General features: G+C 50.5%; 1 protein-coding gene across 1 annotated transcript in view; it reads right to left on the bottom strand.

Annotated features, from left to right (window-relative positions):
- Nucleotides 1–3,473: 3,473 nt before the first annotated feature.
- Lama1 (laminin subunit alpha 1) overlaps nucleotides 3,474–27,060 on the bottom strand; it is a 126,745-nt gene continuing 103,158 nt past the window's right edge. Inside the window, exons 46-63 of the mRNA XM_040752891.1 lie at nucleotides 25,877–26,010; nucleotides 24,698–24,848; nucleotides 23,734–23,858; nucleotides 22,748–22,898; nucleotides 21,229–21,373; nucleotides 20,238–20,379; nucleotides 20,019–20,133; nucleotides 19,666–19,836; nucleotides 17,593–17,744; nucleotides 16,737–16,922; nucleotides 15,437–15,572; nucleotides 14,174–14,286; nucleotides 13,481–13,670; nucleotides 12,789–12,947; nucleotides 10,152–10,305; nucleotides 8,846–8,979; nucleotides 4,378–4,600; nucleotides 3,474–3,822 (exon numbers count right to left, since the gene is read on the bottom strand). Coding sequence (XP_040608825.1) covers nucleotides 3,662–3,822; nucleotides 4,378–4,600; nucleotides 8,846–8,979; nucleotides 10,152–10,305; nucleotides 12,789–12,947; nucleotides 13,481–13,670; nucleotides 14,174–14,286; nucleotides 15,437–15,572; nucleotides 16,737–16,922; nucleotides 17,593–17,744; nucleotides 19,666–19,836; nucleotides 20,019–20,133; nucleotides 20,238–20,379; nucleotides 21,229–21,373; nucleotides 22,748–22,898; nucleotides 23,734–23,858; nucleotides 24,698–24,848; nucleotides 25,877–26,010 — 2,742 coding nt within the window. The 3' untranslated portion in view covers nucleotides 3,474–3,661. The remainder of the gene's footprint in view (nucleotides 3,823–4,377; nucleotides 4,601–8,845; nucleotides 8,980–10,151; nucleotides 10,306–12,788; nucleotides 12,948–13,480; nucleotides 13,671–14,173; nucleotides 14,287–15,436; nucleotides 15,573–16,736; nucleotides 16,923–17,592; nucleotides 17,745–19,665; nucleotides 19,837–20,018; nucleotides 20,134–20,237; nucleotides 20,380–21,228; nucleotides 21,374–22,747; nucleotides 22,899–23,733; nucleotides 23,859–24,697; nucleotides 24,849–25,876; nucleotides 26,011–27,060) is intronic.

A 27,060-nucleotide genomic window follows, 5' to 3' on the forward strand; every position in this document is an offset into this window, starting at 1 on the left:
GTCAGGGCTTGATGTAGAAACCCTGTCTCAAAAAACAAAACAAACAACAACATAAAAAGCCAAGCTATGACCAGAATAAGCTTCCCTGTATTTATTTGGGAGCTTGGTGGTGGCCCCTCAAAAATCCAAAAGAGTAAATAACTTCTAGATCACAGGGGAAAAGCCACTTCTGATGGGGGAAGGGTAATGTCAGTGCCTGGAGGCCTTGCACATTCCATCACTATCTTACACTGGACACCCCAGGAAACAAGGGAAGTGACTCCTTTGGGCCTGGGAACCTGAAGTCCCAAACACGGGTCAAGGACACATAACCCTGGCTTTTTGTTTGTTTGTTTGCCATGTGCTGGTTTCCGCAAGCTGTTGAGGTTTAGCTGGGAGGAGAATTGGGCCAAGATGACCCTGAGGATTCCTAGACACTGAGGACATTATTACAATAGTTACTAACAGCCTGGTGGGGGCTCCAAGGAGAGTCCCAGGGACAAGCTGCACGCAGTATCATTGAAGAGTCAGAGCCTATGCGGTAAAGGATGAAGTCTGAGACTCCTTAGGATGGGGCAAGGTTTACAGCAAGAGCCTGCAACCAAGCAGTTCCCAGGAAGGAGACAAGGGAGCCGTGGGGAGTGGGGTGTGCCTGGTGCCGACACCTTAAGTCAGTTCTCTTTGATGACAACTGGCTTCCCCGAGAGACTACACCAGAGTGCCTGTCGCTCTCTATCCCAGGGGAGAGCTGCTGCAAAGCACACTTGCTACATTGTAGCATCACATCTCACAGACTACTTATGTGTTCACCCGAAGGGGTGTGCACCAACGGTGATTCCAATTAAGAGGCTAGTTTGGGACTTGACTGGGGCTAACCAAGACACAGCTAGGAAAGAGACTGCACCGCCTCTGTCTACCTAAGGGCTTAAAATACACTCACTGCATTGCAAACTCTTAACATTAATTACACCATTGGCACTTCATTAGAGTGGGTGGGTGGGGCCTGGCCTGTAATTAAAGTTCCCAGCAACTCTGTTACTGACACTGGGAAGAAAATAAAAGGCTCCAGATGTGACGTCCCATGTGTTTAGACTCTTTTACCAAAGTACTAATCTACAGCCGATAGGAAGGTAAAGGCAAGGAAACCAAGATCTTTACCCCTGACAGTTTGAGTTGTCTTCACCGCAGAGGTTAATTGTTGAACATCTCACACAGTTGCCTCCACTGCACATCCTTTTTGGAGTGCTTTGTGTTGGATACTAACCAGCTCCCCTTAATCTTTAAAAGGGGTACCAGCTTATAGATTACAAGTATTTAGGGAATCAGAGAGATTAAGCTATACTAGTAAGAGGCCCATTAGTGAAACTGATGACTGGAATCAGTCAGTGTCTGTATTGGACTTAAAAAATAAACCTTGGCATGTTGTTCAAATTGGGAATTGGCTCTGCAGTATACTAAGAACAAAAGGAACGCTGGGCTTTGGAGATGGAGTACTGAGTAACGGGACCCTTAGGTAGCATTAATGGCGTCAGCCTATATAAGATTTTTTTCCAAGCCTTTTTATTTTTATGTGTGTGTTTGTTGCCTGCCTGGTGTCCAGGTAGGCAAGAAGAGGGTGTCAGATTCCCCTAAACTGGAGTTACAAACATTTGTGAGCTGCTGGGAATCAAACCCAGGTTCTCTGGAAGAACAGCCAGTGTTCTTGACCACTGAGCCGTTTTTAGAAACCCTAAGCACAAACTTTGTTTCTGCTCCTGCTGCAGAGCCTTGGGGAAACTACTTTAAGACCCTGTCCCTTCACCTGCAGTGAAAATGAATTCTTTCCCAAAGGGTTGGCGAGATGACTTGATCAAATGAAATTTCACATGGAAATCTCCCTATTAGCCCTGGGTTGAGAGCAAATTCATTATCGACATTATTGTACAAAGCACTGTACTTGCGGCTATGGAATTCAAACTCCTCCATAATGGAAACGGCAACAGGGAAAATATTCTCAACGAAATGTGGACACCTAAGGGGAGGGAACTAACCACTAGCCCCTGGCTTCCTGGCAAGTGTCTGTCGGTACCAAGAATGGGTTACCATGGTCCAGGAGCTCAGATCCTTATGGTAGCTGAAACCCAGGGTGCTGTTCTGATCCTTCTGTCCATCTTCCATCCTGGAGCCCAAACCCGCAGTCAGGAGTCCAGACCCCAGGCTTATCAAGCCCCTTAACCAGTTCCCGGCATCCCTCTGTCTCCCGGGAATCAAAAAGCTTCTGCTTGGCTGCTCACCTTAGGACAACAACAAGAAAAAACTGCCCCAGTCCCTGCCAAAGCCTCTGGCCAGCTGCCAGCTACAGACCCCGCCCCTTTACTCCTATTGCCACTCCCACTCGAGGCAGACCCAGGGCTATCATCAGACTCCGCCCTAATCGCCATAGACCACGCCCACTTGCTCATAGCAGTCAGCCTGTGGGGTGTGGTGGGCCAGGCCTATCTGTGGAGGATGAATTGGGGGTAGGTATACTTCACCCTCTCCAACTATGCTTGGGGGCAGAGCTCTAAAGGAGAAGGGTGAAGTCCACTTATGTGGCCTTTCTCTCTTTCTCTTACCTAATTGGTAGGCTAAAACTTGCACTAGCGAATTGATTAAGAATAGTGAGAGTACGCATAGGCAGCACATTAGAGACAAACCCCATTGGTGGAGGTGTGGGTGAGCCAGCCCCAAAATTGTGAGCATGGGAGAGCTGTCCATGTTACCCATCTGTTGTGTGGTGGCATGGGTCAGGGAGAGGTTCCTCCCTCCTCCATTAATGCCTACCTCAGGTGGGAGAGCTGGCCCCGAGGTCATAAGAACAGGAGAGCTGGCCCTGCCCCTCATCAGCTGCAGCACTCCGGAGAATGGACCCCTATGCCACGCCTGGGCAACACAGCAGGGCTGGCCCTGCCTATGGAGGTGTGGGAGGTCTTTGCTGAACGGGGTGAACTCCACAGGACAACGCAGAAGCCCTCACACTGGTGGTGAGGACAAGGGAGAGATGGGGAACTGACTAAGCCCGCAAGTACCCAGGCCCAGAACCAGGGTAATGGCTTGGTCTACCCCAACATCCACCCCATCTGTGATCTGCTGGAGCACAAGAAGGGACTAGTCCTGCAGATTCAAAGCTGCAGGATCTCCACGACACAGGGTACCAGCAGGAAAACCAAGAGGAGAGGAGTTCCAGTGAGGGCCCAGCATCAGTAGTGTACAGAATCCAGAGACCTTGAACCGACCAATGACTCTTTGAAAAGAACGCTTCCTACCCTGTGAATATATTGTATGAAATCTAAAGAAAGGAGGGAAGAAATGAAATCATCCAGACTGTGCTCTGATCTAATACAATCTGCAGTGGTGTTTTATTTTTTATGCTCAAAATGCAAACTAGGAAACACAGCCAAATCTTCAGCAGAGCACTCCATACCCACAAAGGGTCTCAGGGTTGAAAACCTTGAAAAAGGAGACCATGAATTCAGTTAATATTGTAGACTATTTAATAGAGGTATCTGTTGTACATGTGGCTTGAGTTCAACATAAATACACCATTTTTCTCTGGAAACATAACCTGAGTTGGAAATGAAATATGAACGGAAGGCACTTGAGTTCACAAACTTTTCTCCTTAACAAATTAGCACTGATTCCAAATCAGGGTTCCGGCAGCAACTCAGGACTCCAGCCCAGGGCAGGAATGAGGGAAGACTCCTTGTAGGTCAAAGGCTCTGTTCAAGTCCAAGGATTGCACCTGCGGGCCCCTGGTCAGCTTCAGATTCCTCATACAACCCAGGAATGAGGTCTTGCTGGTCAGACAGTTCTGTTTGACATGGGCTGTTCAGGAAACAAGACAAGCCTTGCTGAATTTTGTTGGGATAGGGTAAGCTGTACATTAGGGACAAAAAATAATCTCAAACTAGACCCCTATCAAATCAGAATATTTTGCACATATGTGGCTTTAGCAGATAGTGGAATTGCTTGGAACTGTTAAGATGTAGTAACTTGAAGGCATAGCTGCGACTCAAAGAGTTGCAACAGGCATTCAGGATTTGCATTAATTTCTTAGGATATGCCCAATTCAAAACTGATGCAAGAGGATGAAGCCTGTCTATCCCTGTGACTTAGACCCTGAACTTGAGGGTCACCCTAGGGCAAGGGTAGGATCATCCTGCTAACCTGCCATCAGAGCCAATGTGAGAAACGTGTATGTGAGGATTACGCTAATACCCCAAGAGCTTTAGGTATGGTATTCCAAACAGCTTCTCTAAAACAGTGAGACTTGTCATTGAACTGTGTATCTCTGCATCCCTAGCCTGCATTCCCCTGAACCCATACCTCCCCGACACTGGGCCTCCTGTGTAGGTAAATGGAACTGGGAGCCATACGTACCAGGGTAGCCACCCACATAAATGGGATCATTGGTGTCTGCCGAGGTGGAATGGGTGTGAGGACTTTCAGCGCGAACAGTGTTTCCATCCACGGTCAGGACGATGCGGTGTTTGCTTTTCTGGGCTTGGAGTGTGTGCCATTTCCCATCACAGAGATTTCTGGAGGCTCTGGGCTCATATGTGGCTGTTATCCTACCAGCACCGTTGTTGACATGAAATAAGACCTGAGCAATGAAAATACTTGGGTGAGTTTTTCTATCTTCAGGACCACTGCCGTTTTCACTGGATCTTAGCCAGAAGCCTAATAAGCCATGTGGCACAGAACATTCATGCATTGTTCTCAGAGTGGAGTTCCTCATAGGGTTCTGGAAACACTAGCACTGGCCATGAGAAACAGTTAATAGTGGTGGAAAACCACCTCCTCAATGATTTGGACTCTACCTCAGTCCCACAATTCTGAAATCGTTGCTTTCAGGGCACTGCAGAAATGTCTGAGACTTTGTAGTTCCAGGAGGTTGAGTAACATCTACACATGACCACTTGCTAACTTCTAACAAACCACAGAGGTTCTACAGCAGCAAGTGGCAGACAAAAAGCCAGGGCATAGCAAAGGAGGGGTTCTGGGCTGAACAGTGTCACTCCAAAATTCCATGTTCAAGTTCTAACCTCCAGCATTCCTCAGGATATGATGATATTTGGATATGGGTACCTTAATGAGGTCAATGGGTTAAAATGAGGTCACTGAGATGGACTTTAATGTGATCTGTACCCTCATAAGAGGCACCAGGACACAGACACACAGAGAAAGGACACCGTGAAGAAAAGATGGCCATTCACACGTCAGAGAGGGGCCTCAGAAGGAAGAATCAGTGCTCCCAAGCCTTAGACTTACAACCTCCAGGCCTGGGAGAGCCAGGATGACTGAGAGAAGAGGGGAGGCTTTCAAGCATGTTATTGTGATGGAATATTATTTTAACCAGACAAAGCTGTGTTACATTTGTTTCTGCTATACAATGTTACCTTAACTGTGTAAAGGTGTGGTACATTTGTTTCTGCTGCATTTGTCAAACTATATGAAGACGTGTTACATTTGTTTCTGCTGTACAATGTTACCTTAACTGTGTAAAGGTGTGGTACATTTGTTTCTGCTGCATTTGTCAAACTATATGAAGACGTGTTACATTTGTTTCTGCTGCAGAATGTTACTTTAACTATGTAAAGGTGTGTTACATTTGTTTATGCTGCATTTGCTTAATGATGTAAGGATGTGAGTTTAATTATGTAAAAATGTGCTGGATCTGTTTCACCTACCGTACCTGATTGGTCTAGTAAAACGCTGAACAGCCAATAGCTAGGCAGAAGAAAGGATGGGCATGGCGGGCAGGCAGAGAGAATAAATAGGAGGCAGAAGCTAGGCAAGAGAAAAGAATGAGAGAAAGAAGAAAACCAGGAGAAAGAGGGGGGCACGCCCTGGGCAAGATGCCAGGCAGCTGCCAGGCAGACATGAGAAGCAGTGAAAATAAGACCCACAGAAGGAAAGAAAAGTAAAAGGCTCCGTGGCAAAAGATAGACAAGAGAAACAGGTTGATTTAAGTTAGAAGATCCAGCCAGAGATAAGCCTAAGCTAGGCCGAGCATTCACAACTAATGAGAAGTCTCCGTGTCACGGTTTGGGAGCTGACTGGTGGCCCCCAAAAGGAAACTGTCTCATGCTAGCTACTGTCAAAAGCGAGGACATGACTGCTCCAAGGTCTGGTTGGGGGAAGGTTTTTATTGTAGATATGTGGGAGAGGGCCGCCTGAGGCACCTGCAAGAGTCTGGAGCAAGGAGAGAAAGGAGTGGACGAAATATGGCCAGTAGACTGAACCAGGCCATGAAAAGAGAGCAGAGGGAGTGCGGAGAGGGGAAAAGAGAGGAGTGGGGGGGGCCGGGGGGTTAGAGAGGACCAAAAGGAGCAGGGAAGTGTATGGCTGAAATGGCAGGGTTATACAGCAATCAGAAGCCGGGGAAACACGTGAGCTAGAGACCTTTAGAGTCGGGGTAGAGGGCAGGATAAGAAGAGCTGGGAAGAGACACAGGTACCCAGTGAGTCTCAAGGCCAGCGTGTGCCCTGGGAACCTGACAGACCCCACAGTTAGTCAGCCGTAAGAACATGACAGTCAGGAGACCACTATTTCAGAACAGACTGTGACAAAACCAGTGTATCGCAGGCTTTTGGACAAAACATTGAAATCGAAAGAGAGCAAAAAGCAGTAGGTAGGACACAACAGAAAAGTAAAAACGGGACACAATATGAAAATACACTTTATAGCCATTATACTTCTGATAACTTTTTTTAAAAAACTTACATAAAAACTTGCAAGTAAAATTAGGTTTTTCAAAAATTTTAAAGTATAGGACGAGGGGGAAGAGCTGGCTCTCATCTGTAGCACTGAAGCAGCAATCTGTCACGGGGTATTTCTTTTTCAATTCTGTCATGGGGTATTTCTTTTTCAGTTCTGTCATGGGGTATTTCTTTTTCAGTTCTGTCACGGGGTATTTCTTTTTCAATTCTGTTATAGGGTATTTCTTTTTCAGTTCTGTCATAGGGTATTTTTCAATTGAAGTGGGAGAAGGGGAGGTGAAGACTTTGCTAGTCTCCCCTGGCCCCCCTGTAAGAAATCATAAGGGCTGAGAACCTAGAAAAGAAATACTGAAAAACAAGCAAATAAGTTCATGGGAGTCTACAGGGGCCTTCTGGGAAGCTGGTTTTCTCTGTGTGCCTGGTACCTCACACTTATCCGGTCACAGATGGGCTCAGCCTATGCTAGTGACCTTATTCTAAGTGAATTACCCTCTTTTATTTATATTCAGTTATTTGTGTATGTGTCCCACGCATGAGCATGCAGAAATCACAGAAAAAAATTGCTGGAGTTGATTCCTCCCTTCTCTCCTATGGGCCCTGGGGACTGAATCGAGGTTGTTAGGGTTGGCATCGGGCATTTATGCCCAAGTAAGCCATCTCGCTGACTCCTAGTTACCGCTTTAAAGTCCAAATACAGTCGTATCCTGAGAGACGCTAGCAGTTAGGACTTCGGCATGTGAACTTGAGTGACACCATGTTCCTCGCCTTCCGAAAGGAGCATTGCAGCCTCTTACTCCACCAGTAGACACGGCGGCAGGGCACACCAGGAGAGGGCAGCCCAAGACTCCAATACCCGTGGTTCCTGCAGCTTACGCGTGGCGCGGCATACACGCCCCGTTCTCCTATGTGCCAGGCAGTGAGATGGGTGCTAACTCCAGCTAAGAGGCAGCACTGCCAAAGGCATCAGGGAAGACTGAGCCCCGAGGGTGGACGTGCAAATGGCCTGCAAGGATTTGCAACCCAGTGGCAACAAAGGGACCACCCCAGGCCACTCGTGCCAACAGCCAAAGGTGTGGGGGCCACACGGGGACCCAGTCAAGGGGCCCCAACTGGACTGCAGTCATGTGTGAGATGCCCTGCAGAGAGGGGGGACCACAAACTCCCCTAAAAGTGCCCACATGGCTTCCGGGGGGGGGAGAACAAAGAGGATGAGCCCAGGGACGACTCTGGGGGAGGCAATTACACAAGGAAGGAAAGAGGTGGACGAGCTGGGGGGAGATTGCATTTCCTATCACCAAAGTTATAGGGAAAACTACATTCTTCCAATAAAAAAAAATCAAAGTCCAATATACCCAACCCATGAGGAAACGCTCTGTAATGAGAAATCACCAACCTGGCTGAGCCTTCAGGAAAGCAGGGCACTTACTGCACGGACTTAGTGTGTGCATTTTGCAAAACAACAGTTGAGAGACTGGGACCCAGCAGTGACTGCTAAGGGTGAGGGGGAAAGGTCTGGGGACCGTGCCGTGGGAAAAGGAGGAGTCTAGCGGTAACTGCCACAGTTGACGTGGACGTTACAGTTGACGGCGGCAATGGTTCCTTTTGCACGTCACGAGCTACGCACACAGGCAGACACGCGCACGGCCCGTCCTCAGAAGTTCCGTGGGTGGTGAGGGTGTTCCTGTGGGGATTCACTGTGGGGCCTGTACCTGACATCACCATGGGAAGCCTTGGGCTGGGTACATGGGGATGCGTGCATGTGTTCGTTTCTGGGCAGTTCTGCGCGGCTCTGCTTGTTTGCAAGCCACAAGTTTAAAAGTCATTAGAGGAGACCAGGTAGCCTGTGGGTAACGCTGCTTCTGGTAAGGCCCAGAGAGAAGTGCCGAGGTTTACGGCAATCTTAATTCAGGTATGCAAAAAGAAGTCGCTCTGAAGATAGCTTTTGTTAGGACTACCTGATTTTGAAACGCTTGTTAGGACTACCTGATTTTGAAACGCTAACGGAGATGTCCTATGTCTCTGTTAATGGGGTGGGTAATGAGAAACTTGGATCTGAGCATGTCCTACCGTTTGTCTCCCACTCTGCCTCTGGCGGGGTGGGCAGGGCACACAGGTGGGGCACATACCTTGCCGTCTACAATCTCCAGGCCGATGGCATCCACTCTGGCACTGCTGACCCCCAGGAGGACGCCATTCTTAGAGGAGGTTCGGAACTCCAGCGTGATGTTTAAATCCAATCGCACTCGGTAGCCCTCCTTGGCTGGAAAACACAGGAAAGCACTGTCACTGTGAGAGCCCATCCGATGGGCGGGGCTGCATTGGGCTGGCTAAGCGTTCACGGCTATTGGCCAAGTTCAAGATCTTGCTACACCCCCTGCCCCACGGCCCCATCCTCCAGGCCTCTGCTCTCACATTCCTCAGTAAGAAGAGAACGCTTTTTCCCTTTCACTTTTGTTTGTGCATTAAGATGGAGTCTTGCTACGGAGTCTGACGGGCATCACATACGCAGTCTCCCTAACTCCGACTCCTAGGTGCCGAGGTCACAGGTGTGCACAACCAATAGGAACACTGCTTCTAAAGAAAGCATTCAGCCACAAACCAGAGCACTGGAAGGGACTTCCTTCACCTGGGGACATCTGGTCCCTTCGGCCCTGGATGCATCCAGTTTGGTGGTCTTTCCCAGTGCTGTAGACTTATCCCCCTAGCCTTCAGCTTCTTAATTTGTCTATACCTTGGCTAGCATCATTCGCTGATCGTATTAGGTGTTTTCAAAATGGGGATCGAATGATTGTATGTATTTTTTTAATTCAAGTGACAAAAAAAAAAGGTGTATACTGGCGGCAGAAGTCATTTGTCACCACGCCTGGGGCTGAATGAAAGACGGGGAGGGTGGTGTTATCACAGCCTAGACAGAGTAAGTAAGTGTCCCACTTGCATGCATTGGAATTACAGATGCACACACCTGCTTTTGATTGTTTTTCAAGACAGGGTTTCCCTGTATGCAGACATGGCTGTCCTGGACCTGACTCTGTAACCAGGCTGGCCTCAAACTCACAGAGATCCGCCTGCCTCTGCCCACCTGGGTGCTGGGATTAAAGGCATGTGCGGCCGCTGCCACCACCCGGCTGACACACCTGCTTTTTAATTCAAAGGTCTTTATTAACTTGGGCAGGAAGCACGCCCTACGTACACTCAGGGGATGTGTGGATGAGGCCAGGAGTTCGTGACTGTCTAGTGCTGGAGGGAGAGGGGCCTCTGCAGAGTGAAAAACTGGTGAGGCAAAACACTGGAAACAGAACAGAGCCCTGAGTGAAAGAAATGCAGCCTTGGGTCCAGCTGGGTCCAATCCTAGCAGTTCCTCCTGGACCCACATCAGCTTAGAGTCCACGCTAAACCCAGGGCCCGCCTTCCAGACTGCTAACAAGCACATACCGAGAGCAGCGTAGCCGCTTCCTTCAAAGAACGTTCCTTCCTGGGCCGCTGCGTAGCACCTGCCCGCTGCAAAGGCAGACAAGGGGCTGTCTTTGTCCAGCTGTTTGCCGTTCACTGCCACTTCCCTGATGCAGGCAGGGATGCTGTGCGTTGTCTAAATCGAGAGAGACAGGAGGGGAGGCAGAGGTGACGACACGGGGCGTCTTTTTTTTTTTTTCCTGGATGTCACTAAACCTCTCTCAGCCACACACGCTACAGCGCCATCTTGGTTTTCAAAGATTGGTTGCTCCGCACATGAGCATTCCCCTTTCCTCTCTCACTCTGATACTTTGGTGCCAAGGTGGTGGAAGCGTTTTCCATCATTTCCCCCCCAAAATACACCTCGGATCTAGAGTGCTCCTCTCACTAACGAACCCTACAAACTGGCTGGGCTTGTCTCGAGTTGCCTTGGGACTGTGTATCTTCAGAAGAGGGAAAGTTCTTTAGCAGAGAGGCAGGGAAAGCTGATGGCTCTCAGGGAGCCCAGCACACGACCTAATGCACATGCGTGTAAGGTCTGCTCCTTCTAAGGGAACCCAGCACACGACCTATGCACACGCGTGTAAGGTCTGCTCCTTCTAAAGGAGCCCAGCACACGACCTATGCACACGTGTGTAAGGTCTGCTCCTTCTAAGGGAACCCAGCACACGACCTATGCACACGCGTGTAAGGTCTGCTCCTTCTAAAGGAGCCCAGCACACGACCTATGCACACGTGTGTAAGGTCTGCTCCTTCTAAAGGAGCCCAGCACACGACCTATGCACACGTGTGTAAGGTCTGCTCCTTCTAAAGGAGCCCAGCACACGACCTATGCACACGTGTAAGGTCTGCTCCTTCTAAAGGAGCCCAGCACACGACCTATGCACACGTGTAAGGTCTGCTCCTTCTAAGGGAAGTCTACCATGTGAACTGTGCACATGTTCTGAGAGGTCTGCACCGTCTAAGGGGAACCGACCACATGACCTGGGCACACGTGTAAGGTCTGCTCCTTCTAAGGGAACCCAGCACACGACCTGTGCTCACACGTGTAAGGTCTGCTCCTTCTAAGGGAGCCCGGCACACGACCTGTGCTCACACGTGTAAGGTCTGCTCCTTCTAAGGGAGCCCGGCACACGACCTGTGCTCACACGTGTAAGGTCTGCTCTTTCTAAGGGAGCCCGGCACACGACCTATGCACACACGTGTAAGGTCTGCTCTTTCTAAGGGAGCCCGGCACACGACCTGTGCTCACACGTGTAAGGCCTGCTCTTTCTAAGGGAGCCCGGCACACGACCTGTGCTCACACGTGTAAGGTCTGCTCCTTCTAAGGGAACCCAGCACACGACCTGTGCTCACACGTGTAAGGTCTGCTCCTTCTAAGGGAGCCCGGCACACGACCTGTGCTCACACGTGTAAGGTCTGCTCCTTCTAAGGGAGCCCGGCACACGACCTGTGCTCACACGTGTAAGGTCTGCTCCTTCTAAGGGAGCCCGGCACACGACCTGTGCTCACACGTGTAAGGTCTGCTCTTTCTAAGGGAGCCCGGCACACGACCTATGCACACGTGTAAGGCCTGCTCTTTCTAAGGGAGCCCGGCACACGACCTGTGCTCACACGTGTAAGGTCTGCTCTTTCTAAGGGAGCCCGGCACACGACCTGTGCTCACACGTGTAAGGTCTGCTCTTTCTAAGGGAGCCCGGCACACGACCTGTGCTCACACGTGTAAGGTCTGCTCTTTCTAAGGGAGCCCGGCACACGACCTGTGCTCACACGTGTAAGGTCTGCTCTTTCTAAGGGAGCCCGGCACACGACCTGTGCTCACACGTGTAAGGTCTGCTCTTTCTAAGGGAGCCCGGCACACGACCTATGCACACGTGTAAGGCCTGCTCTTTCTAAGGGAGCCCGGCACACGACCTGTGCTCACACGTGTAAGGTCTGCTCTTTCTAAGGGAGCCCGGCACACGACCTGTGCTCACACGTGTAAGGTCTGCTCTTTCTAAGGGAGCCCGGCACACGACCTGTGCTCACACGTGTAAGGTCTGCTCTTTCTAAGGGAGCCCGGCACACGACCTGTGCTCACACGTGTAAGGTCTGCTCTTTCTAAGGGAGCCCGGCACACGACCTGTGCTCACACGTGTAAGGTCTGCTCTTTCTAAGGGAGCCCGGCACACGACCTGTGCTCACACGTGTAAGGTCTGCTCTTTCTAAGGGAGCCCGGCACACGACCTGTGCTCACACGTGTAAGGTCTGCTCTTTCTAAGGGAGCCCGGCACACGACCTGTGCTCACACGTGTAAGGTCTGCTCCTTCTAAGGGAGCCCGGCACACGACCTGTGCTCACACGTGTAAGGTCTGCTCTTTCTAAGGGAGCCCGGCACACGACCTGTGCTCACACGTGTAAGGTCTGCTCTTTCTAAGGGAGCCCGGCACACGACCTATGCACACACGTGTAAGGCCTGCTCTTTCTAAGGGAGCCCGGCACATGACCTGTGCTCACATGCTTGTAAGATCTGCTCCTTCTGGGGAGTCCCAGGTTCAGGCAGAATAACTTAAAAGAGTCAGAGAATGATGGTCTCGCACAAAAACCCAGCCGCGGCAAGGCGACGCGGGTCCCGCTTACGTTTCCAATGTTCCTGGCCCTGTAGTGGACAGGAAGGCCTCCGAGGTACAGCTTCCCTTCCACGTCCAGCGTCGTAGCATTTCCCACCACCGCCACAGTCGGGGACTCCTGGCCGTCAACAGTCATGAAGCCCTTCCTTTTAACGTACTCCGTCTTGACCTGTGCAAGATGAAGACATCCGGAAACTGTAAGCACGTGAGGAAACTGTAACACATGTGCTCTTGCGCCGTGGGTTCCTGAGATCTGTAGGAGCCCAGACTAAGCCCCGCGGCACAGCTGGTGCCGAGAACATGGATGAGGCTCGAGGACAATGGCAGGGGTCAATAGCTGAGCTCTGAGCCCTGGCTATCAGCAGATGCCAAGGGAGAGAGCAGCTCCTTCCTTTCAGGCCACAGGTGGGCTTTACTGGCCTCCTATCAAGTTTAGAAGAATTTGGAGACCCTCGGTTCAGCCTGTAGCCAGCTGACGAGTGTTTATTGGTAGCTCAGCATGGAACAAGTGCCAGGAGGGGTCCAGGAAGTAGAGAAGGACACCCCCACCCCCCGCTGATGAGGCAGTTATATAATTTCCAGGAGATGACAGATGTAAGGGATCCAAACACACAGCTTCCCTCCGGGAAAGCCGCATGAGCGCCAGAGGCGGAGGGAGAGAGAGTGTGGGACAGGGGGCAGGGGCCTTGTGCATGAACTTACGGTGTGCCACTTGCCGTCACTGAGCAGAGCAGGGTGAGAGACCCTGGTTCGGCCCTTGCCGAGGTCAAACATGAAGTGCAGGCGTCCTCCGTGGAGCTGGAGGATGGCGTAGTCCATTTGGTTCTGATGAGCCGCGTAGAAAAGGAGGCCACTGGAAGCAAAGGTCCGGATGCTCAGCTGAACCTGGAGCCTGGGGGAGAACGGGGAACCAGAAAGGTCGGCTTCCGGTATGTCAAGTGGCCGCGAAGAGGCTACCCACTGCTGCTTAAGAGTGCATATTTAGCTTCTCGTAGAGAGGGGTGCTCCGTTCACTCGGGAGCCCATTCACCCGGCACAGACGGCCCCTGTCTGGCCTAAACAGCTCGGTGACAGTCAGTGAGGAGTCCCCTAAGCCTGAAACCAAGGCTCCACGCCACAGCTACAGAATGTCGCTGAGACACCCTCCAGCTGTACTAAAGATGACATTTCCGCTAAGCCCTGAAGGATGAAAATGAGCAAGACTCCCCTCTCATAGGCCAGCAGGAAGGCCTGCACTCATCTGAGGGCAATGCGGAGTGTGTTATCCCCAGGGTCCTGACGAGAGCTAGGTCAGGGTCCCCCGTGGGTACCAAACCTGTCTGGTATGAGCAAATCCACATGTTTCTGAAGACAGCACTTTAAGCTTCGCTCCTCATCTAACGACGGAATGCTTACCTCTTTCGGACATCGGAGTGGTTAAAGGGCAGCACCAAGTGGCTGTTTTGGGAGAGGCCAAACTGGTGGGCGCCTGCGACATACCCGGGAGCTGGGTCCACCGTGCACAGCCCCTGTAAGAGGTGAACCAGGGTCAGGGTCCTCGGCCACACTGTGGCAGGACTCCACTAACACAGGCGTGTTCTCCCACACAGAAAAGTCCCAGAAGCCACCGCGTCTCAACGGCGGGCCATTACCTCTGTGGTTGGGCGTCTCCAGAGCTCTGTTTCAAAGGGCACCCCTCACCTCCCGTCTCCCCAGGGAAGCCGTCTGAGCTACCTCTCACCTTTCACTGCCACTCAAACTCACTCCCCCCTCCACACAGATATGGCTTTCCTCTGTGGACCTTCCTCGGGCCTAACGCACCAGGGGGATGGCCCAAGGATGCCAGGGGCCAAAATGGAGCCGCAGCTGGCGCACACGCACCACTGGGAGACGAAGACCCCACAGGACCTTAAATTCACATACCAGGTGCTGGGTGAGGAGAGGGGGGGTCTCAAAGGGCCCCAGGCTGTAGCCAGAGGCTGAGAGCACAAGACAGGGCTGGCTTCCGTCCCCCCACAGTGTCCCACAGGGGATCCCGAGTCTCATGAGTCCCTGACTCAGTTGTGAGGCTTAGGATAGACGTGTACTACTAGGGAAACTGTCCTGGACTCGGTGGCCCTGCATGCATGATGCTGCTGGGGTGGGGGCAACCATGCATGCTTCCAGATTTTCAAAATATACAAGGGGAGAGACATCGAAGGGGAGAGAACGAAGAAGAGTCGTGACTGGAGTTTGCTTATCGAGTCAGACTCTCTTTCTTAAACACTGAAGGGTACACAGTAGATCATAAAAGGGGATTATCTGCATGACCCCCCACACACAGTGCTAAGGAAGATTAGGGAAACTACCAAAACTCTTGTGGTTGGTGCGCTAACCACTCAGGGATGCTGAGCATCTGGGCTGACCCAAAGGCACCCTCAGACCAGCCCTGCTGTGTAATCCCTGCTTACTGTTCATCACCAGAAAGTTAGTTCCCAGGCTCCACAGCCAAAGGGCTCTGGGATATTCAGCCGCTGGCGGCACAGCTGGAGAGCTGGGGTCAGGGAGAGGCACAGCTGGAGCCCTCTCCCCTTCCTCCCAGCTTCAGTGGCCCCTGTATAATAACTCAGTTCCACGTTCTCTCTCCTCCCTGTGCCTCTCTCAAGCCGTCCCGACGTCACCGAAGGAGGCCATGCTTACGGGCTGTTGTAGAGTCGGGGGCTCGGGAGGGAGTTCCCCGTGTTCTCCATGGAGGTCCTGTGTGGGCTCCTCTGCCAGCCAGCAAGCGTCCAGCTCCACTAGATCAGAACTGACTGCATGGGTGAAGTCCAAAAGTCTGCAGACAAACAAGACAGCATCTAAATAAAACTACTGCGAACCAACCTGGAAGCTCCCAATCATTTCATTACTGTGTAGTTAAATCCCATTTTAAACTGTCAATCCGTTTACTCTCAGAGCAACCAAGCTGGCCATCCTCCACAGCGCCCAGGTCACACGGTTCCGTTTGGTTCCATGCTGGTGACCTGGAGACTCCCGAACTCAGAGTAGACTCAAGGCTGTCACCTCCTGCAGGCTGGGCTCTCAGGCCAATGAGTCTCTGGCCCATACATCACTTCCTTTTAACACTGGCTCCTTATTCTCAGCTGTGCTTGTCACAGGTCTCTCTGCTTAGAAGCTCTAGCTGGATGTCCTGTGCTGGCCTGGATCCCTCGGACGCCTAGCAAAGCTGCGTCTGCCTATGGAGTCAAGAGCACTGTGGCTTTCAGGAATATGAAGTTAGCTCATCCGTTAAGAGACGGACGAGCAGCGGAGTGAGGCTCTATGTTGCATTGGAGCCTGTGTCCAGGCCTTACTCTTTCTGTGTTCAGGAATTCCCGGGAGGCGATTTCTCAGAGAAGGGTACTGTGGCTATGGAAGATCCCTGCCCTTGCTCAAGGTCACCCACAGGCCAGCAGCCTAGCAAGAGTGGGCTCAGCATCTGCTGCAGCTGTGACTTCTTGTAGGCAGGTTCCAGCCTGTAGATTCGGGCACAACTTTTCCGACCCTCCTCAGTTTGGCTAGAATGTGGGAGAGGTGAAATGAACATCCAACTGGCAGCTAATACTTCTCTTCTCAGAGAGCAGGGACTTGTAATATTTAATTATATAACAACCGCCTTAGGGAAAGCCAAGGATAAAGTGTAGCTATGTTGCAAAGGTACACTTGGGGATGGGATATAACTCAGTAGCAGAGAGAATGCCCAGTGCACATTGAAGCCCCGTTCAATGCTTCCATACTGCGGACACACACAGGGCCAATCATGATCTTTTTGTCTTCTTAATAAACTTTGATGGACAGATCAGTCCGCCACGTTAAACCTTTCACTGGAAGAGACTGTCATGATAGACCAAGAAGATTCACTTGTTACAGAAGGGCTTGCAGAACTCGGGACATCTCCGACGGCATACTCAGGAGGTAGATGAGAAGGCATAAGAGTGTGATTTGAGCCAGTCACACTTACTCAGTGTCGAAGACCAAGTTTTTGATACAGCCGTGGAATGAGGTCCTCATCCTGAGCATCGGAGTCCCCTTGTCCTCAGGAAGTCCCCCGATGTACAGGTTGGATATGTTGACTGTCCTTCCTTCTGCTAATGGCCCCAACTTCATTTCTACGGGACTGCTCTCATCCACCTGTATGCTGATGACTCTGCCAGATGCAAAGAGAAGCGCTTTTAAAGCACAATGGACAACTCCATTTTCATACGCGGTTCTAGCAAATTCTTTTGGGAACAGGAGGTTTTCCCAGAGAATGCATTTTGAAATGACGTTGTGTGTGAATCCCACAAATGAAACCTGCAGCTCTACATACAACAAAAAGAATAAAATCTATGAGTGGGTCACCAGATTTGATTGTCAGAGGTAAACATGTGTACCCAAACACCTCTTTTCCTATTGTGAAAATATCCGGTGTGCCTCCAGCACAAGGTTTCCAGCTGAAGAGGGAAACACACGGAATATTGATAGGATAATTTTTTCTTTAGGCATGATTCTTCCTGCCAAAAGCAATCTGCTATTCGCCATTAAATTCATCCAGTTTGTAAACAGTTTATCTTGGGCTTAAGCAAAGGACAAAATGAAGATCCTCAATCAGGAGAATTTCATAAACACATTACTATAAAATAGAAGAAAGCTAACCCTGTGGTAGAATTCTAGCAAGTTCCTAGAATTATCTGGAAGCAGTAAAGACCGTGGTTGCTGATGACACCTGAACCGCCTCCATCTTTTAATCACGAGGAGGATCCAACAAAGTCCCCGCTGAGGCGCTTTCTCAAGCTCATCTCGGGCTCCTGACGCAAGGAGCCTGGAGCTAAGATTACCTTCGGTTCCTAACCAAGGAGATGGAATGTTCTTGTCCATCGCTGTAGGAGCCAGTGGGAGCGTGCAGCAGGGCCTTCCTCAGACTGACCCCATCCCCGGAACTGACGTGCACTTCAACGTGGCCTTCGATCAGCACGATGGAAAAGAAGGGCTGGGGGGGAAGCATTTTCCAAAACAAAATTGCATTACTGGGGGATTTGCCATGTTTTTTTTTCTTTTTCTGTTTTCACCTTCTGTGGGTAATGTTGGCATGTTAACGCAAGGCGAGCAAGTGCGCGTGAATGCCACCGCCTGCCGCACTAGGTTGGATTTGGTGTGTTGCGTTCTACTCTGTGCTCCTGCAGTTTATCCTCTGCGTCCTGCTGTTGCTGACTCCGCCCCATGTTTCTATGTCTGCAAAGCCCACGCGTGCCATTGGCTGCTACGTGATGCATCACCAAGCGGACCAATTTGTTTTCTCACTGGGGAAATTTTAAGAAACTTCTAATTTTCTTTTAGCACACACGTGACCACCTCGTTTGATTTTCCTTCTGCCTGTGGGTTGCTCCTAATGTTTCTAAAACTGGCGTTGAGGGCTAGAAGGGTCTGAAGACACTGAAAGCTCTTAGAGCTTCCTTCAACACTGACAAAAAAGCACAGCCGTGTATAAAGCCAGACCCAGGACTGAAATGTGTTCCCCAACGCCCTCGCCAACAGGATCAGCAGGTGTGCCTATCCCTTCTATTGACTCACTGAGAAAGCTGTGACGTGTGTGTGTGTGTGTGTGTGTGTGTGTGTGTGTGTGTGTATGTATGTATGTATGTGTAATCCTGTCATCACTGGTGGAGGGAAAGTGTCCAGATCTTATAAGGTAAAATACAGAACCTCTCTTGCACCAGAAATCCCACTGGAAGGTCCAGGCCCAGGAGTAAGGAAGGTGAGGGCCCAAGCCGACGCTGTCCGCATAGGGTCATAGCTGAATTGTTACTGAGTATCCCAGAGTAGACATAGCCATGGCCATCAGTGAACTAATGATGACATGTGGTATGTACATACAGGGAAACAGGAAGGAGTAGAGCGAAGCAAGCATGTAGTCGAATGTGGATGAAACATGAAAACATGCTAAGCAGCAACTGTAAAAGATACTGTGTTTGACGCAACAGCACAAACTATCTAATATGTAGCTCATCCATAGATGCAGAACAGGCCGATGGTGGGGCCAGGAGTGGGGAGGGGAGGATGGAGAATTACTCCTTGGGGGGGCACAGGCTGTTAATCTGGGCGATGAAACCATTTGTAACTAGGTAAAGGGGGTGACTTCATTATGTTGAATGCACGAAGGCTATTGAATGACAGTTCGCTTTAAAGCGGTTAATTTTATATGAGTTTCACCCCAACTTAAGAATAGATTAATGAAGCCCACAAAACCAATTCCGTTCCCAGCCACCCTTGGTTAAGTGACCCATGCCGTAGAACAGTCATATGGCCTTGGGCAGCGTCATCAGGTTCCCTGAACCTATGTTTTTGCCCCACAACATTTAAGAAGCAGGATGCATGGCGATAGTTCCACGGCCATGTCTTGAGCAGCGGAGCTCACCTTTCCGTAAGCTGCGCATGGCGCAGCTTCACCAAGCCCACATGCTAGTGCCCTCCAACACTTCTTTTACTCATGTGACCACACGACACCCTCCCGTAGGGAGTCAAACTCTGGAAAACGCCTTCTTCTCTGCTTTCTGCCGTTGCTAGGCCACTGTGTCCATCACAGGCCACATCTGTCTCCTCCCTTCACATTTATAGCAACAACGAACCACCCCCAAAGGACACAGGCATAGGAGCTTTCACTCTGCCACAGAGTCTGCCATCAGCAGTTGCTGTATCGGGAGGGTAGCAGCCTTTCATTCACCCCTACACAGGCGGGATACTGATCATAAAACTCAGGAGATCAGGGCTTCTCATGAGCATACTAGATACTCATATGAAAAAAAGCATCCATACACAACCGCTTTGTGGACAGCTACGGTGAACTTGCAGGTGGGCAATTACCCACGTACGATTCTGGAAGGCATTTCCGTCCACAGGTCGCAGCTACTCACCGCGTGTGCTTGAGACCCACCGGCCCTCTCTGAGTCCTTGCCCAGTGCAGCCAAGATGATGCCACTGCCATTCTTGGTGGCAAATGTGGCTAGCAGGGATGATTCTGGGGACAGAGACTTGGGTGGCACCTCCACATAGCCACCTCTCAGGAAGCTCACACTCTGGATGGGCTGGGGACAGAGGGGGGAGAGCAGGGATGTTATCCTCCCTGCCTCCCTGGCTTCCCACCCACCGGCTGGTTGACAGCTTTCGACTCTGGTAGGTAGGCAAACCACCGGGCGTTTACGGAAAGCCATCCAGGCCTCTCCTCCTCCTCCCCCCTCTCCCCGACAATGCGCTGGCTGCTGCCCACCTCCAGTGTGCAGCCTTTTCTCACGCCATAGGAATTCCTCAACAAGTCAAAGGTGGACCTCGATATTTCCAGGTTCTTGATACAGCCCACGTAGCTTCTGCTGCTGACTCCTTTCCTGGAGGCAGGGACATAAGGACCATTCACATGCTTGGTAAGAGAGGCCTGGGAATTGCACGTGACAGCGCTACAGAGAGGCGATCCCCGGGTCTCACTTCGTACCTCACAGATACAGAGTGGGGTAATCCACCCACGTAAATCAGGTCTTTATCCAGCCGATTGAGGTCAGAAGAGGCCCCTGGGGTCTCCCCTTGTTTGGTCTCCTTGTTGCTGATGTCATACGCATCGAAGACAGCCAGAAGCCCTAGCGGGAAGTGGAAGGGAGCAGTTAGCTGTCAACGTAAGCTCCCGTTAATGCGGCCTGTTCGTGAAGACATGCTTGATGTGGGGATATTTGATCGCACTTGTGAAACTCTGAGACTGTGTTAATAAAGTTAACCTTGGATCTGGGACAACGCCGGAGGCTAGTTAGCAAGAATTAGCCATGGAGAGTTCGGGGGACCCAGGGATGGGGATAGAGAGGCATCAGGAGGAGCAGGGAGGGACTTAGGGATTTGTGGTCCTTTAGTTTGGGATGTGGAGAGACAGAGATGGTTTCTGTGGGTCTCCAGTGAAGAGGGAGGGTCGGCTGGTTGCCCCTCCTCCTCTTCTTTGGTCTATCAGGTTTTCACCCCCATATCTGACTCCCAGATCTCTATTGGTAATAGAAGAACTTCGATGAGAACAACACATGTTCTTTTAAACTCTGCACATTTGACCGGCATTATTCTTCACCATTAAAAGACAAGGGTTGGCAGATCCAGATACACAGCACTGAATGGTAACAGTATGTGGAAAAAACAAAAAACGGGATTTGATTCTCATTTCCAATTTGACTTTTAACGAGAAATACTGAAACCACAGACAAATGGAATAATTCTGTCTTACAGCTTCTTGCTCCATAACCAAAAGCAGCTTTCAATCAGATCAGTCAAGAATATACTTTATTTGTTTGTTTGTGTGTTTGTTTGTTTGTTTGTGTTTGTGGCCCAGGGGTGAGGGGTGAAGGTGATGTAGCCAGGAAGCTAACTCAGCATAACCGCTGCGGATTTGGGAGAGCTGTTTGTTTTCAGAGGAGCAGCTCACATCGTAGACGTCTGCCCCGGGGACCTACCTTGCTTCCGGTTCCGCTGGAAGGCGATTTTGTACCAGGTTCCGTTGTTATACCGTCTGTCTGTCATGAGAGTGAGCGGTCCTGACCCCAAATCCACCATCGCTTTAACCCTGCCGCGGACCAGCTCGATGGACAGAAAGTCCTTCTGTGAAGGAAAGAACAGCTTCTCTGTAGGCTCAACTTGATCTCCAGACTTTTCCCACCCGAGTGAGGGGTGGCAGTCACCCTCTGAAGTCAAACTGGGGAAATGGAGCCTGGCCCCATAGCTTGTCCATTTCTAGTAAAAACGCCCCCCAGTGGCTTTATAGAACATCACCGAGAATCAAGTGAACCGCTATCCATTGTTACCCAGTTCCGTATTTCAGTGGACAAACTGGGCTTTTTGCTTGCTCTTTCATTTAAATTGACAAGCAGGCAGGCTGTTTCTGAAAACGGCTGGCACACAAGGCATAAAAGGAGACCATTCTTGTAGATGAGACTCAATTGAGGACGCTGTGGGGGTGGAGAGATGGCTACTAGCAGTTAAGGAAGCCAGCTGGCTGTTCGTGCAGAGGGCCTGTGTTCGAGTCCCGGCCTCCACCTCGTGGCTCACAAACATCTGTAACTCAAATCCCAGGGGATCCAGTGCCCTTATTTAGCCTCGTATAGGCAGAGGAACTACTCACACACACACAAAATAATAACAAAAATATTTGAAAATAAAAACAAGGCCACAGTGGTCACACAAGGAAAAAAACATGTCTCGAACAAGAACTTAATAGCAAAGGTTCAACTGATTCCCGTGCCGACTGGAGGCACACCTCTGCCCAGTGCCTACACAGTTCCTCATAGCTCTTCGTGAACTCGTGGTGACTGATGAGCGATTTTACGTGGGAAACCTACACAGCATTATGTGTGTAGATAACAGTAGTACGTGCTTTGCAGAGGCCGGCTAAGATAAACTTACAAACACCATATTACCAAGTCCCCCTGAGACATTGTTGTGGGACTGTCCTCAAGCCTCATTGCTCACGGCGGGTATATGACCACCCCCAAATGAGACCTTGACAAGCTCGGGGTGTCGGTCGATGTTTCCTCCTTCAGAGAACGTGGACCACCCTCCCCGGAGGCTGCAGCCAATCCCTTCCTCCCTCCTGTGCTTTTTCTGCTTTCCTCACATGTGATCTCCCCGGGCTCCCCCCATGGATCGAGGAGGTGGCGGCAGGTTACTTATGAAAAGCAGAGCCGACAAGGGCTCTCAGGTACGCAGCGTTCATGCTGGGGCGAGCTGTCTCAGTCCTGCAGCTGTCTCGGGGGGGACTCACTGTCCCGTTGGTAACTCCTCATTCACACGCCTCTAAGTGAAACCCCATAAACTCATCGTCTCCCCTCGCGCAGTGTGGTGGAAGCAGGCCCTCTGGTCTGGAGTGAGCAGACGCTTGCCCCCATTGCCCCAGAAGGAGTCACGCAGGGAAACGGGCAGTCTCAAGGCAAGGGGCCTGGACAAACACAGGGGGCCGAGTGCCCCAGGAAGACTCACGGTGCTATTGGAAGCCAGGTAGAAGAGAAGGCCGTTGGGGGAGAAGGTGCTGAAGAGTATGATTATCTGAGTCACGGTGGTCCGCAGGGTCTTCTCCACCACCGCGTACCCGCTTCCGTCGAAATTGAAGGACGAGTCTTCATTCTGGGAGCTGCGGAGGAGACGCCATGAGAGGCCATTTGCTCTTGGGAGGGTGGGGAGGCAAAGGAGTCCCTTCACCTTAAGCCATCCCTGATAGTAAGTGTAAAATGTTAGGCACGATGCACCCTTAATTTGGAGCTTTTGGAAGCTGAAGTACTCGAAGATCTGAACACTGACAGACATGATGACATGAGGCAGAAAGTATGTACCACAAGATTTTTGTCTCATGAGAGAGAGAGACAGACAGAGAGAGACAGAGACAGAGAGAGAGACAGAGGCAGAGACAGAGAAAGAGAGAGAGAGGGAGAGAGAGACAGAGAGAGAAGGAGAGAGAGACAGAGAGGAAGAGAGAGAGACAGAGAGACAGAGACAGAAAGAGAGGGAGAGAGAGAGACAGAGAGAAAGAGGGAGAGAGAGACAGAGAGGGGAGAGAGAGACAGAGAGAAAGAGAGAGAGAGGGAGAGAGAGTCAGAGTGACAGAGAGGGTTTAAAATATACAGAACCACCTCAGGTTATATGCATCGTATACAGGTAACATAAAGTCAGTGTCTGGATTCAGACCCTATGTCCAGGATACTTCATTACGTATTATGCAATTAACCAACTAGGAGTGATGGGGTGGTGGGGGCTGGAAAAAGTCAAACCTCAGGTAACAGAGGTTAATTAGACAAAGTCACCAAGAAAAACCTGGTAGACGCCTGGGCCAACAGCCTGGGAAAGCTGTACTCCAAACCCAGTGCTCCTTTTAGCTCAAAGGCAGCAGTAACCAAGGTTCCGTGCGTAGCCTCGCCAGGGCCCCGCCGAGGAGAGAGCTGCCAGGACGTCCAGATGTGGGCATGGGTTACCTTCCAAAGCAGCCACTGCACCTCCCCTCTCTTTCGATGTAGTTCCACAGGCCGATCGATTTGCCATTCAAGAAGGCCTCCCCCATGCAGCCCTTAAAATGAGTGATCCTCACAGCAGGCGACTTCTGGGGTGAAGACCAAAGCAAACACGTAACATGCAATGCACACCCCGCACTGGCCTGGGAGCATACATTCTCCAAGCCTGCCCCGGGGAGGTGACATCCCCAACCCCAAACTCCAGGAGGACACTCCACGAAATGGACAGTTTGCAACAACTACATTAGCTTTGGAGCAGGGACGGTTTGCATTGTTTCCTTTTCTGAGAAGGGGACGCTGAGGAAAGGTCTTGCTATGCATGTAGCCCAGGCTAGCCTTACACTCTCAGTTCTTTTGCTTCAGCTTCAAGAATGCTGGGATTACAGGTGTGTATGTGTGCGTGCGTGCATGACCAGACACAGCTCTGGACACTATCCTAAAGATGGGCTCAGTACTAGGGTTTCTGGGGAAAAACGGCTATTGGTGATTATCAGACCCGACAAGGGGTCAGTAGTCTAGTCCTGGGACACAGACCTTCTTTTCAACCTCAGAGCACTGAACCCAGTCCAGGTAACCAATGTCCTAAAACAAATAAAATGCACTCTTGACAAATACCCATCAGCATGTTTACCACTGGAATTAAAATGGAGATAAAGGGACATTACAGAAATCACTATAAATCATTTAATTCCCTATTTACCACCAGAAAAGATCTCTACATGGCAAACAGCACAACTGATTTCTCTTGTATTCATCTTCAGGATTGGAAGTGACCTTCTACCCTGACAAAATCAGCCCTGCTCTGTAGACCCACTTCCAAAATGAAAGCTAATAAAAGCAGACAATTTTGGTTGGTGGAGAGTATGCTCAACCATGAGCAAGCCTGTTAGCCCGTGGGTCCTGTTCAGACATACTCGGAGACTGTTACCTTGATTTGACCTCCAAGGCCTCCAACAAACATCAGCGTTGAATTGTTTATGTCCAGAACATTGGCCGTCCCAGGAGATTTGCTCCTTTTGACTGGTGGGTTCTCAGTTGAACTTATTTCCTTTACACTCAGTGACCCCATGTTTCCAAACCTTAGATGGAGGAGTTGCAAGAGGGACTTTAAACATTTCACGCCATCACCTGTATGAGCATGCCTTTCATGCCCCGCCCACCTGCCCCTGGGTGGGGCGTCGCCCCTGCCACCCCCACCTGCTCTCCTTGCTTCCAAGTTTGCCCATTCCACCTCCCCAAATCACGTTAAGTAGTTATTGGGAAACAGGCGTCTCTTCACACCACTCCCTGCTTTAAAATCGCTACTGAGTTAAAGTACCTCTGAATAAACTCTACTCCGCTTGCTATGGCACCAGTTGTCAATATAACGACAATATTTCCAACAACACTGCAGTGTTACGGAGAAGTAAAAGGGAAGTGCCTTACAAGGCTGCTTAAAGGAAGCAGCTTCTGGTGCTGGGCTTTAAAAGGAAGAGCTTGGCTCTGCGTTTGAATTTTAAGAAAACACAGTTCCCATTTCGCCCCTCTCCTCCGCTCTGCCGTTGCTTTTTACGGAACCCTCTTCAGTGGAAGGGACCATTTTATAAGGCTGGCAAAATGGCTCTGTCCGGACTCAGACTTTCTAAAATCATGTTCAAAAAAATAATCTGGGGGCTTGAGGGGAGACAGCTCTGTAGTTAAGGGTGCAGGCTGCTCTTGCAGAGGATCTGGGTTCCATTCATGTGCATCCACCTGGTGGCTCACAACCCTCTGTAAGCACGGTTCCTGTGGATCCAATGCTCTCTCACCTGGCTTTTGAAGGCACTGCACACTCACGGTGCACATACATGTACACAGATAAACACTCATATAGACAAGGTAGACATAAATCTTAAAAGTAATCTAAACTGTGCATGTTTTTCCTCTTTTGACCCTTGCTTCTGTCAAAAAACACGATTTGTTCTGCAATTAAAATTTTTTTCTCACGCCTACAGTTACTATGAGTCCATCATTGGTTGTTTATGTAATCCGACTTTCCCAATGACTAAAAGCCCGTTTCTTATATGTTACAAACATTTCCTAAGGTACGACTGAAAGAAAAAGGATGCTGAAGGACATTCTCTGCTACCTGGTTATGTAGATGGTATGCCATCTGTTGTCATTGATGGAGACATCCGGGAACTCCAACCTTGTGGACCCGGAGCCCAGGTCCCAGAGGAAGGCCACTTTCCCCCGCCGCATCTCCACTGCAAGAAAATCAGACTGGGGGCGGGGAAGGCAGAAAATGAGTGGGATGCATTGCATATCCCTATTTACACAGCTAGCACAGTGCATCAGTGAGCCTCTGTCTGTCAATCATTACATCCCTGGAGCTGGAGCATGGAGATTCCTGAGACGGGGCAGACCTGACATTAGAGCTCCTGTAGACTGACTGTCCTCTATGCCTCTCAGGAAGTTCCCCAAAACACTCAGAAGGGTTGTCACAAACCACAGGGGGATTAGGCAAAGGAGGGACTGGCTTCTCCCTGTTTCCGAAGGTGCCAGTGGGTGTGGCATACTAAGACAAGAGCCACAAAAGCTGACAAGCTTTGCTTCTCGTCTCCTCTGTGATAATCAACACTCTTCTTAAAATCTCTCCCCTGACATTCCCAAGTCCAAAGGGATTGGATCCCTCCTGAATACAACTGAAGGGGCAGTGGTCTTCTCAAGGAAGCTTCTCATCTGGGTACCATAGGCAGCTCCTTGGCAGGGAGAGCCTGGATGATGCCTGGCAGTCTGAGAATCACCTCAAGTAGACAGAGGCGTGGTGCACCCACAGGGTACCAATAAGGTGGCGGATGGGGGCACTGATCAGATACGTCCCTTTCCTTCTTGTGGCATTGGCTGTATGTGTGTGTGTATTCACGTGTGTGTGTGCAAGCACGTGTGCTCGTGAGTTCACATGCATGGAGTTCACATGCATGCATATTAGCATGGTGTTTTCACAAGGAGGCCAGAAGACAGCCTCAGGTGTGTCTACCTTTAGAAACACGGCCCTTCACTGACCTGGTACTCACCAACCTGGTACTTGGCTAAGTAGACTACGCCAGCTGGCCAGGCAGCCCCAGGGATCAGCCTCCCTCTACCTGTCCAGATCTGGAAACCCAAATTCACCCCCACGATGCCCAGGCTTTGTTTGAGTGGGTCCTGGGAATTAAGCTCAGATTCCCGGGCTTAACAGGCAAGCTGTTGACCCACGGATGGACGGGTGAAGTGTCCCAACACCAGGTGGTTGCTTTTGCATTAACTTGAAATTCCATATGACACTTGTAG

The sequence above is a fragment of the Mesocricetus auratus genome, unplaced genomic scaffold (assembly GCF_017639785.1).
Source record: "Mesocricetus auratus isolate SY011 unplaced genomic scaffold, BCM_Maur_2.0 Super-Scaffold_100010, whole genome shotgun sequence".
Classification (NCBI taxonomy): domain Eukaryota; kingdom Metazoa; phylum Chordata; class Mammalia; order Rodentia; family Cricetidae; genus Mesocricetus; species Mesocricetus auratus.